The sequence below is a fragment of the Otolemur garnettii genome, unplaced genomic scaffold (assembly GCF_000181295.1).
Source record: "Otolemur garnettii isolate 467f Iridium unplaced genomic scaffold, OtoGar3 scaffold00046, whole genome shotgun sequence".
Classification (NCBI taxonomy): domain Eukaryota; kingdom Metazoa; phylum Chordata; class Mammalia; order Primates; family Galagidae; genus Otolemur; species Otolemur garnettii.
Window position 1 is genome coordinate 2,605,683 of NW_003852441.1, and position 12,960 is coordinate 2,618,642.

The 12,960-nt window shown below is 42.3% G+C and overlaps 2 protein-coding genes across 2 annotated transcripts in view; one reads left to right on the forward strand and one right to left on the reverse strand.

The window, feature by feature from the left end:
* The window catches only part of ZSWIM7 (zinc finger SWIM-type containing 7), a 17,874-nt gene extending 8,926 nt beyond the window's left edge, over positions 1-8,948 (reverse strand). The window contains exons 1-2 of the mRNA XM_012806019.2: positions 8,775-8,948; positions 5,381-5,402 (exon numbers count right to left, since the gene is read on the reverse strand). Coding sequence (XP_012661473.1) covers positions 5,381-5,402; positions 8,775-8,865 — 113 coding nt within the window. The 5' untranslated portion in view covers positions 8,866-8,948. The remainder of the gene's footprint in view (positions 1-5,380; positions 5,403-8,774) is intronic.
* A 68-nt stretch (positions 8,949-9,016) lies between these two features.
* The window catches only part of TTC19 (tetratricopeptide repeat domain 19), a 28,141-nt gene continuing 24,197 nt past the window's right edge, over positions 9,017-12,960 (forward strand). Inside the window, exons 1-6 of the mRNA XM_012806020.2 lie at positions 9,017-9,297; positions 9,378-9,505; positions 11,125-11,235; positions 11,705-11,743; positions 12,282-12,338; positions 12,656-12,717. Of these exons, the coding sequence (XP_012661474.1) occupies positions 9,114-9,297; positions 9,378-9,505; positions 11,125-11,235; positions 11,705-11,743; positions 12,282-12,338; positions 12,656-12,717 (581 nt within the window). The 5' untranslated portion in view covers positions 9,017-9,113. The remainder of the gene's footprint in view (positions 9,298-9,377; positions 9,506-11,124; positions 11,236-11,704; positions 11,744-12,281; positions 12,339-12,655; positions 12,718-12,960) is intronic.

Consider the following 12,960-nt stretch of genomic DNA (forward strand, 5'->3'; position numbering starts at 1 on the left):
GAGTGAGAGTAAATAAATAACATTTATTAACATTAATAAATTAACATCTTATTCATATATTTCAGATCTTCCTGGATTTCTTTTTTTTTTTTTTTTTGAGAGAGACAGAGTCTCACTTTATCGCCTAGGCATCACAGCTCACAGCAACCTCCAACTCCTAGGCTTAGGCAACTCTCTTGCCTCAGCCTCCCAAGTAGCTGGGACTGCAGGCGTCTACCACAACGCCCAGCCATTTTTTTTGTTGTTGTTGTTGCAGTTTGGCCGGGGCTGGGTTTGAACCCGCCACCCTTGGTACATGGGGCTGGCACCCTACCCACTAAGCCACAGGCGCCACCCCTGGATTTTTTTTTAATAAAAGAAGTAGACTATTACAGATAAAGCCCTCTTAATACTTCTTTGTAATATTTCCTATTCATCTTCCTGCCTTACCTTCATCCCAGAGGCAACAATATACATTTGTTGGTTTCCTTACATAAAACACGTTTGCACATTTGTGTCTATGTTTGTACATACACTGGCATATACACATGGGGCTGTTTTATAAATTTTAAAACATGAAAAGCACACTGTAGGCTTCTTTTGGCAACTTGCATTTTCCACTCAACACCTTTTCCTTTATTTACTTTTTTTTTGAGACAGAGTCTCCTTTGTCACCCTCAGTAGAGTCCCATGGTGTCACAGCTCACAGTAACCTCAAACTCTTGGGCTCAAGCGATTCTCTTGTCTTAGTCTCCCAAGTAGCTGGGACTACAGGCGCCTGCCACCACGGTTGGCTATTTTTAGAGACAAAGGTCTGGCTCTTGCTCAGGCTGGTCTCAAACCTGTGAGCTCAGGCAATCCACCCACCTCAGCCTCCTAGAGTGCTAAGATTACAGGTCTGAGCCACTGCGCCTGGCCCCCTCAATACATTTCTTAAAATGATGCATGTGGATCTATATTTCTTTTTATTTAATTTTTGAATAACATTCCATTATATGTACCTACTCTATTGGTAGGTACTGTAACTGTTTCTATTTTATACTATTATAAATAATATTCAATTATCCTTATGTGTGTCCCTTGGTACATATACATGAAAATTCTTCCTAATTATCTAAAAATAATTTCTGAGTCTTATGATATATGCATTTCTCAATATTAACAGGTATTGCCTGTAAAACTTCCCATAGTGGAAATGGCACTGTATCAGAGTTCTGTTTTTTCCATGTCCTCATCAATATCAGATTATCAGACTTTTCATATTTGACTATCTGATGGATATTAAATTTCTACTTTTTGGATTAGTAATAAGGTTATCTAGCTGTTAAAATGATACGTAAGAAAAAAAAATTGATATTTGGAAAATTCTTATGATATGCTAAGTTGGGCACAAAATTATATATATTATAAATATAAATATTATATATACACACATATATAAACATTATATATTTAGAAACTCTCCTGTGGACAAGGGACTTGAACAGAAGCTTCTCTGAAGACAGGCGCACAGCCTACAGACACATGAACAAATGCTCATCATCCTTATCATCAGAGAACTGCAAATCAAAACCACTTTGAGATATCATCTAACTCCAGTAAGAATAGGTCACATAACAAAATCCCAAAACTACAGATGTTGGCATGGATGTGGAGAAAAGGGAACAAACAATTCTGTACTGCTGGCGCGAGTGCAAGCTAAGATGTCCCTTTTGGAAAGAAGTATGGAGAATGCTCAGGGATCTAAAAGTAGACCTGCCGTTTGATCCTGCAATTCCTCTACTAGGTGTATATCCAAAAGACCAAAAATCACTTAACAACAAAGATATTTGCACTAGATTGTTCACTACAGCTCAATTCGTAACAGCCAAGTCATGGAAGAAGTCCAAGTGCCCATCGATCCATGAATGGATTAATAAATTGTGGTATATGTATACCATGGAATACATATACCATCCTTAAAAAAAGATGGAGACTTTACCTCTTTTACATTTACATGGATGGAGCCGGAACATATCCTACTTAGTAAAGTATTTCAAAATGGAATAAAAAATATCCAATGTACTCAGTACTATTATGAAATCAATTTACAATCACTCACACTTTCATATGAAGAATAGATCATAACTATGGCCCAAGATGAAGGAGGGAAGAGGGGGGATGTGAGGGGAGGGGGAAGGTCAGATTGAGGGATGGTGAATGGTGTGAATGGTGCATAATGCAAGGGTACATGTCAGATCTACTAGTATGGAGTATAAATGTCTCAACACAGTAAGTAAACGAGATGAGATATATATTGATCAGTGTGATGTAAACGTTCCTAATTCTGTATGAAATCAGTACATTGTGCCCCATAAATGGATTAATGTATACATGAGCTATGTGTTTATGATTTAACAAAAATAAAAAAGAAACTCTCAACCATGTTACCAACACTTTTTAAAGAAAATCTACAATTATTTCAAAATAAAAGGTTAAATTTTAGGCTCGGTGCCTGTAGCACAGTGGTTATGGTACCAGCCACATACACTGAGGCTGGTGGGTTCAAACCTGGCCCAAGTCAGCTAAACAACAATGGCAACTGCAACAAAAAATAGCCAGCACTGTGGCGGGCACCCGTAGTCCCAGCTACTTGGGAGGCGGAGGCAAAAGAATCACTTAAGCACAAGAGTTTGAGGTTGCTGTGAGCTGCGATGTCACAGCTCTCTACCGAGGGCGATATAGTAAGACTGTCTCATAAAAAGAAAAAAAAAGTTAAATTTAAAAAAAGGCAATAAACCAAAACATAAGAGTGATTATTACTGGGACTGGGTGGTAGGATTGCTGATACTTTTTGGGTTTTCCTTATTTTCCAATAAAACAAGTTTTTTAAAGTATGGGTCATTTTTACAAACTGGAAAATAATATGGCTGGTTTGTACTAAAATTGAAAAATTAGTTTTAAAGGATTCATATAGCATGTGCCCGGGTGTCTGGCCCTTTTGGGAACATGTGCCATTTGGCATGTGGCAGTTAAAAAAAAAAGAAGAAGAAATCATATGGCTCATGCCTGTAATTCTAGCACTCTGGAAGACCAAGGTGTAAGGACTGCTTAACGTCAGGCATTCTAGACTAGCCTCAGCAATAATGAGACTCATCTCTATAAGAAAAATCAGCAAGGTGTGGTGGCATGCACCTGTAGTCCCAGCTACTCAGGAGACTGAGGCAGGAGGATGGCTTGAGCCCAAGAGTTTGAGGTTGCTGTGAGCGATGATGACACAGCACTCTACTCAGGGTGACAGAGTGACACTGTCTCCCGTCCTTGCCCAAAAAGAATCTTTTAACCTGTATTGTCTACTTTATAACAGTGTGAACATTTCCTGAATGCATTAAATATTTTTCTGCCACTTTTAATGGCTACAAAGAATTCTACTATAAAGATGAATCACTTTTATTCTCCTCAAACTCTATGGATAATTCAATTGTTTCGAAGTTTTTATCTTGTTGCTACCATAATCAATACTGGATGAATATGCTCGCTGTAAAATCTTTATGAACATCCATGATTACTTCTTTGGGATATTCTTGGAAGTGGAATTTCTCGGTCAAAGAAAGAATATGCATGTTTTATAGCTCCTATAGCCTGCTGCCAGATTACCCTCCAATTTACATTCCTACTAGCAGAGCATAAGTTACCCCTTTCCTCATAGTCTTGCCAACATCTTTTCTGTGGTTGCTAGTTTTATAGATGAAAATTTGCATTATTTCAATTTGTATTTTTATGGTCATTAGTAAGATTATCTTCCCCTCCCCCCCAAAGTTTTTTGAGTATTTACATTCTTTGCTCTTTTCTTTTTTTGAGACAGAGTCTCACTTTGTTGCCTCATAGCTCACAGCAACCTCAGACTCTTGGGCTTAAGCAATTTTCCAGCCTCCTGAGTAGCTGGGACTACAGGTGCCTGCCACAATGTCCGGCTATTTTTAGAGGCGAGAGGTCTTGCTCTGGCTTAGGATGGTCTCGAACTAGAGCTCAAGCAATCTACCTGCATGGGCCTCCTACAGTGCTGGGATTACAGGTGTGAGCCACTACACCTGGCCCTCCCATTTTCATTTTTAAAGTAGTAATTGTTTTTCTAGAATAAAAGAAAATTAAAGAAATAAAGAAGAGTAAAGCTCTTCCTTAAATTCTAACTCTTTCCCTTCCCCTTAAGTCCTTTGTGACTTTTAAATATAAGTGTCTATAGGCAAAGGCCGGGCACAGTGACTCACGCCCGTAATCCTAGCTCTCTAGGAGGCTGAGGCAGGCGGATTGCGGGAGCTCAGGAGTTTGAGACCAGCCCGAGAAAGAGGGAGACCTCTATCTCTAAAAAACTAGCTGGGCATTGTGGTGGGAGCCTATAGTCCCAGCTACTTGGGAGGCTGAGGCAAGAGGATCACTTAAGAGTTAGAGGTTGTTGTGAGACAGCACTCTACCAAGGGCAACAAAGTGAGACTCTTGTCTCAAAAAAAAAAAAGAAAAGAAAAAAAAATTGTATTATATTTTAAAGTAGTGGTATGAAAGAAAATGACTTTTGATTTCTCTATTTTTTAAATAGCTGTCCACTCTATTTTATTCTCTTATGTCTTTTTAAAGTAGCTACAATATCTATACTTCATAATTGTTTTCCCCCTGCAGATAGACATACTTCTTTTAATTTCTTTTTCTTTCTTTTTTTTTTTTTTTTTGTCGAGACAGAGTCCCACCCTGTGCCCCTGAGCAGAGTGCAGTGGCTTGGTAGTTCACTGCAACCTCAGACTTCTGGCTTGTGGGCATCACGCTGCCTCAGCCTCTGGAAGCCGCTGGGATTACAGGTCTTTGCCGCGGCGCCCAGCTAGGTTTTTCCATTTTTTTCATGAGTGAGTGTCTCACTTTCGCTCAGGCGAGTCTTGAACTCCTGAGCTCCACAGATTCTCCCTCCTCAGCCTCCCATAGTGCTGGGATTAAAGGCATGAGCCACCGCACCCGGCTAATTTCTTTTTCATATATTATTGTACTAGGTATAATTTCTAGAACAATGTTAAATAAGAGTGGCAAATGAGACAATATAGGAATGCCTCGTATTGTCCAATGTGTTGCTGGCTATTCATTTGAGAGAGTTTTTTTGTTATCATGTCAACAGGCTGGCATTCTTCCTTTCTCTCTGTGAGATGCCACACCATTCCCTATTCCTCTGCTCCACCACCCTCCATCTTTCCCTTTCTCACTCACTGCTCTCTGCTCCTCTCACTTTCTCATCTCTCCTCCCCATTTATAATCTTTTATATCTTAACCAAAAAACAAAGGAACAAAAAAGAATCAATGTCATGAAAATATTAAGAGTTTATATTGACAAGATTTGGCTCTTAAAACATAATGGTTAAAAAAACACAGGATATGTACTTACGATAATAAATGCTCATCAGGAACTGTAAAAATAGGAATTGAAAAAAAGTTAATCATGTTAAACCAGTACTGACAAAAATCTTAAGAAAGACTACAACCAAACAGACTTCTGTGTATGATAATAAACTGAACATATGTACCTAGTTTTACTCCTTCCCTAAACCCCACTAAAACGATAATAAAAGGATTTTTTTTTTTAAGCATAAACTCCAAAGGATGAGAAAGAGAGAAACAAAAGCTAAGATACTTGGTAAGCTGACAGAAGAATGTAATAATTTACAAGCTCTGAGAAATCTAAATCCTAAACTAGCATCAAGGAGGGCCAAGTACAAATCTGATTTATAGTCCATAATCCATCCACCCCTCCCTACTCTCCAAAGCCCTCAGAAATTGGTGGCACCAGACAGCTTTGAAGGTAGATATGAAGGAAAGTTTTAGAAGCACTAGGAACCCAATCAGCTCGATTGCCTCTCCTTCCTTCTGGCAAAAGACTAGGTTTATTTTCTGCATAAGTTCAAACACAGAATATTTGTACTAGGGGGAAATACTAGACACAGTAGGGGTAAAAGTATTAGACTGAAACCATGAGGATCTTCTGCTTTCTTTCCCAATACGGTCCCTCTAACACAAGCAATCAGCTTTTACTCTATATACAGGACACTGAAAGTCTTCCCTAGGGACTTCCCTAAGGAAGTGGGAATGATGCTGAAATGGTTTCCCCAACTAATGATGTTCACAGTTCATAGTCCCTCTGTCACCCAGAACTTCCAATACATTTTCAGTCTTTCAATCTTAGGAAGAGAAGAAAACAAGCAGAAGAAAGCTAATTAAAGGAAAAACTGCAGAGAGAAGAAAATTTCAAACACCTATTATTAATATAATTAAAACTATCAGTGGAGAAAAAGCCAAGCCAATGCAATAAAAAAACAGGCACAAGAGTTTTATAGAAAGTGTTTTAGTTAGGCTAGAAATTAAAAATAACATAAGAAAAATGAAAAAACTCAACAGAAAATCTGCAAGATTAAGCTGAAGAAAGTTCTCAGGAAGTAGAGAACATAAAAAGATGAAATTTAGAAGCCACAGTAAGTCAGTCACAAGGACAATCAATATAGGACATTCAGTAACTGAATAGTTCAACTACCAGAAACAGAGAGTGTGAAGGTAGGAAAAGAATTTTTTTAAAAAGTATAAAGCCGGCTGGGCGCCTGTGGCTCAAGTGGCTAAGGCGCCAGCCACATACACCTAAGGTGGTGGGTTCAAATCCAGCCCGGCCCACCAAACAACAATGATGGCTGCAACCTAAAAATAGCCAGGTGTTGTGGCCTCCGCCTGTGGTCCCAGCTACTTGGGAGGCTGAGGCAGGAGACTCGCTTGAGCCAAGGAGTTGGAGGTTGCTGTGAGCTGTGAAGCCATAGCACTCTACCCAGGCAGATAGCTTGAGGCTCTGTCTCCAAAAAAAAAAAAAAAAAAAAAAGTGTAAAGCCTCCAAAAGTACATCTCATGTCCCTTTCTTCAGGAAGCTAAAGTGAGTGCTCCATAAAACAGGGTAGTAAACCAAGAAAAAGAAAATCTTAAGAAATACTACACATTAGACCCAATATAAGTAAAGAGAATTCCTAGATAATAATTGTGAAAGGAGCACTCATGAAACAGCCAAGACATCAGCCAGTTCATATTTAGGCAAGTCAGAAGGCTCTAGGAGAGATTTCTTCAGGAAAAGGAAATTGATAAAACACCTCATTCATCTGAATGAATGGAGTGGAGATTTACAACACTGGTAGAGTGTGAGGCTGAATTAGAGGTAAACACATAGAAGACTAAGCAAACAAACCAACCAAAAGTTACACAGGAAAGGAAAAGTAATCACTGATTCCTGTGATTTTGCTGTGACTAGTTTATACACCATCATACAAGTGAATCTCACAATCCTGATCTAAAAAAAAGTTACCACTGAAGAACGGGGGTCAGGAAGGATGTACAACTATCTAGAACAAAGATTTTGAAAGAGCAGAAAATACTTCTGGAAATAAACGTGAATCAACAGCAGTGGTCCCTGTGTCTGAGGCACCTATTATTAGGCTCCCTTCAATGGATTAATTCATTTTGACACAGAACCCAGTTCTGGCAATAATTGTGTCAAGTGACAGCAGTCCAAACCCTCAGGCCATCAAATCTTAAGAGCCCCAGAACTGCTGTTTGAGTTAGCCTTTTCTTCACTCTTTCTAGAATCAAATATGTTTGAATAACAGGCTTTAATTTCTTAAGCACACATATTTTTAGGTTTTGTTAGTTTTGACTGAAACGACAAAATAAAAGTTGGTTTACTTTTCTCAGTTCTTTAAAAACTGTAAGTAACTCAGGAGATAAACCCTAAAGTACAGTGCGTACTTACAAAAGTCACCCAGTGAATAAATTCCAGCAGCTTTGAGGCCTAATTTGACTGTTATTTGTAAAGTGGCTATTTTTACATAGGAATAGTAGTACTCATTAGTTTAGTGCTTTTTTTTTTTTTTTGAGACAGGGTTACACTGTGTTGCTTGGACTGGAGTATAGTGACCTCATCATAGCTCACTGCAACCTCAAACTCCTGAGCGCAAGTGATTCTCCTCTCTCATCCCTCCTTCCCCTAGTGGCTGGGACTACAGGCACCAGCATGTCCAGTTAATATTCTATGTTATGTAGAGATGGGGGGGAAGGGTCTCACTGTTGCCCAGGTTGGTCTCAAACTCTTGGCCTCAGGCGATCCTCTCGCCTGAGCCTCCCAAAGTGCTGGGATTACAGGGGGTGAGCCACCGCGTTGACCTCGTCAATGCATTTTGGTTACGCTAGCATGCTACGCGTACGTCCTGAGAGCATCTCTTCACTCTGACTTTGGCGAGCAGTCATAGGGCACCCTCTGCTGGTCAGAGGAGGAACGGTACTTTCACACCACCTGATTTACTCCAGCAGTTGCATAATCATTTGGATTTTGTAGCACTAAAATTTTCTGAAAAAAGTGCATTTAAGTATTAAAGTTAACACCACAATTTGAAAAATAAGCTCAATGATTCAAAATTCTGAGCACAATAATTCAAAAACCCACTTTTCCGTAACTCACTGTAGCGCCGCCCCCTTGGTGGCGCACCCCGCACTGGCTTCCACGCTCCCGAGAGGCGCGGCTTCCGCACTGCGCGGCGCTCGGCTACCTGCTCAACGGGTTTGATTTTTCACTCGCCCAAATTTCGCTTTTCTTCCCCTTTAAACGAGCAAGGCATTTAGACGTAGAACACATGGCGAAAAGTCACTGCTCCACTACCAGGCGCGTGAGGCGGGGCGGAACCCAGCGTCCGCCTCCCCGCCCACCCGAGCCCGGAGCTCGGCCCCCGACCCCGCCAGACACGACCGCCGTCCCTTACTTCGCGCGCTCTCCTGCACCGCCGCGGCCATCTCGTTCAGGAGTTCCTCCACGACTGCCGGTAGCGCGACGGCCATGGCGCCACACGGCATGGTCTTGAGTCCCAGCCGCCGCCGTAACGCTCCCACACACTGCGACGACCCGCGGAGATTCTCGTAGCCAGAGGGGGCGGGTCCGGACGAGGGGGTGACGTCGGTATGCGTCACTGCGCATGCGGACGGTAACGGTGACGGCGCTTCAGTCGTCACGGCCCGGCCAATCCAGCAAGCGCTTAGCGCGGGGGGCGGGACGTCCCTGGGAACCCGCCGGGCCTGCAGTGCGCCGAGGACACGGCGGCACCATGTATCGGTTTCTGAGCCGGAGCCTGGGCCGAGGCCTCCTGCGGGCCACGGGGTGGCGGTGCCGGGGCTGCTCGGCACGCCTGTTCACAGGGTTGGGCGGAGGCCCGTGGCCGGAGGTGCAGGCGCCACCGTCCCGAGTCGCGCCGCACGGCGGAGGCCCGGGCCTGCTGCCGCTGCTGGCAGGTGAGAGGCGCGGGCGGGGCCGGCCGGGCGGGGACAGGGGCGCGGGCTGAGCCCGGTGACCACAGAGCCCCTTCTCGCAGCGCTCGCCTGGTTCTCGAGGCCTGCTGCGGCAGAGGAGGAGCAGCAGCAGGGGCCGGACGGGGCCGCCGCCGAGGACGAGGCGGACGAGGTCGAGGCCGAGATCATCCAGCTGTTGAAGAGAGCCAAGGTGAGGCGCTGCCCGGCCTTGCGCCCTGCGCCCTGCCCAGCGCGGCAGCCTTGTGGGCGAGGTCCGGTGGCCTTGTTGATGCGTGTTCTCTCCATTTTTCTGAAGAGTGGATGGAGACTTTCAGGGCACAATTGCGCATAATAAGAATTGTCATTCAAAGGGAGGGGTTAGAGTCCATTCAGATTTGCCTTAGGCTGCAGTAAAACGTCCGTGGTCTCAAGTGCAAGTGAAGACGGCACCGCAGGCGTCAGGCGTCTGTGTTTTATTCAAACAAAACATCAAGAATGTTTTGTAGCGGTTTTTGTCACTTAACCAGTCAAACTGCAACGGCATAATTTTGCACATATATTTCTCCTGAAGATGAAATTTAGCGTTGGTTATCTGGTTTGATTTTTCTAAATTTTTCCTTTCACCACATCCTTTTTAATTTTCTCTTCTCCTCTACTCCCCAGGTTAACTCTTTCACTGGGCTAAATACTGATTCGATGTCAACAGCGTCCACATTTATATACCCACACTGCTGTGTGTTACTGACATGCCATCTCTGCTGTGAGGCCTCACTTGTCATATTTAACATGCCCCAAACTAAACTCTTGATCTTTAATGCCTCCCCAACATATTCCTTCCATCTTTTCTTTAATATCATCAGTATTTCAGCCTCATAGTTACTCTAAAAACTTGTGATACCTTACCATTGCCTCCCAGTACACTTACCGTTCAGCACCCATTCCTGTTGCCAACAAATCCAGTGTTTTTCAGATCTGTCCTCTTTTCTGTATTTACCCTGCTGTCGTCACCTTGGCACAAACCATCACTATCACTGGCAGCACTCCAGTAGTCTTTTCTGCCTTCCTGTCCCCCTACAGTCCATTCTCCATGAAGCAGCCAGAGGGATCTTTTTTTTAATACATAAATTGTACAACGTCACCTCCTAGCCTGAAACTATGAATGTCTTACCGCCGCATTTATGTTAAAATACAAAACTCCTTGCCTTGGCCTACAAGACCCTCCATGATCTAAACCAGCCTACTTTGCCCACTCATTTGGTGATAAATTATGGCTCACCATCCTTGCATTTCTTCTGAAAAAAACATTCTCTTCAGCTTGTAGGGGCTTCATTCACTCTCCATTCTCTGGGTCTTTCTTCTCCCCCGTTTCTAACTTGGTGGACTCATTGTCATGCTTCCCCCCTCCAGTTTAATGGTTAGTTCCTTGGAAGTCTTTCCTGACTTCCCTTTGCCTCGCCTTTCTTCACAGCTCTTATTGTTCATTAAGCTTGCTTGTCCTGCAGTCATCTTTGGCCTGCAGGAAGAGAGAAAGACAGGATGGAGGACAAGTAGCTTCCTTATAAAATATGACTAGTCACATGCCTTCTGCCTCCATCTCTTGGCCAGAACCTCATCATATGGCCACACTTAGCTGCAAGGGAGACTGACTTCCCTGTCACCTCTGTAGACAGTGCCTGGTGCATAGTAAGACTTCAGTAAATATTTGATGAATGAATGAGCAGCTTCCTTCTATGTATTAGGATGTACAGTTATCCACTTCTGTCTGGTAGCTCATGCATCTGCTTTCTTTATATTTCATCTTCTATTATTTTCTTTATCTTCTCTTTTCAGTTGAGCATCATGAAAGATGAGCCAGAAGAGGCTGAGCTAATTTTGCATGACGCTCTTCGTCTTGCCTATCAGAGCGATAACAAGAAGGCCATCACTTACACTTATGATTTGGTAACTCTTGTAGCCATTCTGAGCTGCTGACGAGGAAGGGTGGATGCCAGGGAAGGGTTGTTCGGTTCCTGATTTATACTCCTGACCTTCAGGATGTCCTAAAGCTCTTTTTTTGAAAAAAAAAAAAACTAAGTTTTCTTTTTTGGTTTCAATTTTTTTACCCTTAGGGTGTCACTTATAAGACCTCTCAATTCCAGACCAAAAAGAAACCAATATCATTAGCATTTGTTTCTTCAGTGATGAGTGGACCTGGATTTGATTTGTCAACAAAGTATGTGGAAGCATTTATTTCTCACACCGTTGCTATACTGTATTTCTTTCTAGCAAATTAATTGGTGACATACTTTTCACACTGAACTATTTTTGTATTTAGAGGGTGGAAGCAAAAGGGAATCTTTAGTTTAAAGGTTTTAAATTAAGTGGGATACAAGTGCTCTAAACTGAAAAACAATTTGTAATTTGCTTTCAGATGGCCAACTTAGCATTTATACGGGGTCAGCTTGAAAATGTAAGTATATAATTTTATAGTATCTTGAACTGTGAAGGATTAATCTTAAGGGAATTGTAACACTGGGGTACAAGCTAAGTTGCTGTAACAAAGATGCCCCCAAATACAGTGACTCAAACAAGATAGAGATGTATTTCTCTTTAATGCACTCATTCAGGGGTAGGCTAAAGACGGAAGGCGGGTAAGTATAGGTACTTTTGCTTTCTGGTCCAGAAACCCAGGTTCCTTCTAAAATATGTCCGTATCTGCATGGGTTACTTGAGTCATCTGCAGTCTGTAGGAAGGGAGAAAGAGGATGGAGGGCAAGCAACTTCCTTGTAAAATATGATTTAAAAGTGGGTCACACTCCTGCCTATACCTACATCAGAGGATGTGGGACCCTGATATTTTGAAATGTTTTCCCTTTACAAGGGTACTTTTCCTCTGTGCGTGTGTCATGTGTATATGTGTTTTACAAAGAGTGATGCATCAGATTGGTACTTATAATCCAAGGTCATATAAGAAGAGTAAAAGAAAAATCTGTTTGTTATGCTTTTAGGCAGAACAACTTTTTAAAGCAACAATGAGTTACCTGCTAGGAGGAGGCATGAAGCAGGTAAGGACATTGGCTAATGTCAGCCTCTCATTGAAGCAGTTTTGATAGTAGCCTTGCTTCCTGAAAACTTCCTGCCATTGCTTATTGTGTGCTTTGGTCACAAGAGGTGTTTTTTCCCCCTCTAGGTCTGTGTAACAATTGCCAATCTTTCACTAATGCAACAATACGGTCACTGAGGAATTCACAGTTGGTTCATTCCTTTAAAAGAATAAAGACTATGGTTTTGCAGTCAAAACTAGTTTAGGAGTTGATCTGAAATATTCCATGAGAAAATTTTACATGCCGTGAATTTCCTTCATTTCTCTTTCTCCCAACAGGAAGACAATGCAATAATTGAAATCTCCCTAAAGCTGGCCAGTATCTATGCTGCTCAGAATAGGTAAGTATAGTCAGCATCAAAGTGTGGCAGCAGCTGGAGAGTAGGGCTGTGGGCAGGAAACTTTGACCCTGGGATGTTATATAATCTTCATATATCTGCTGGCCATCTGAGTCTCCAAAAAATTGGGTCACACTCAAAGCATTCCATTCTTCATCTTTGAAATTATCAGGCTTTTTCCTTTTTCCCCTGCTGTTTCCATTAGCCTGCTGGATGGGACACATCCCTCACACTGCTGGATGCCCC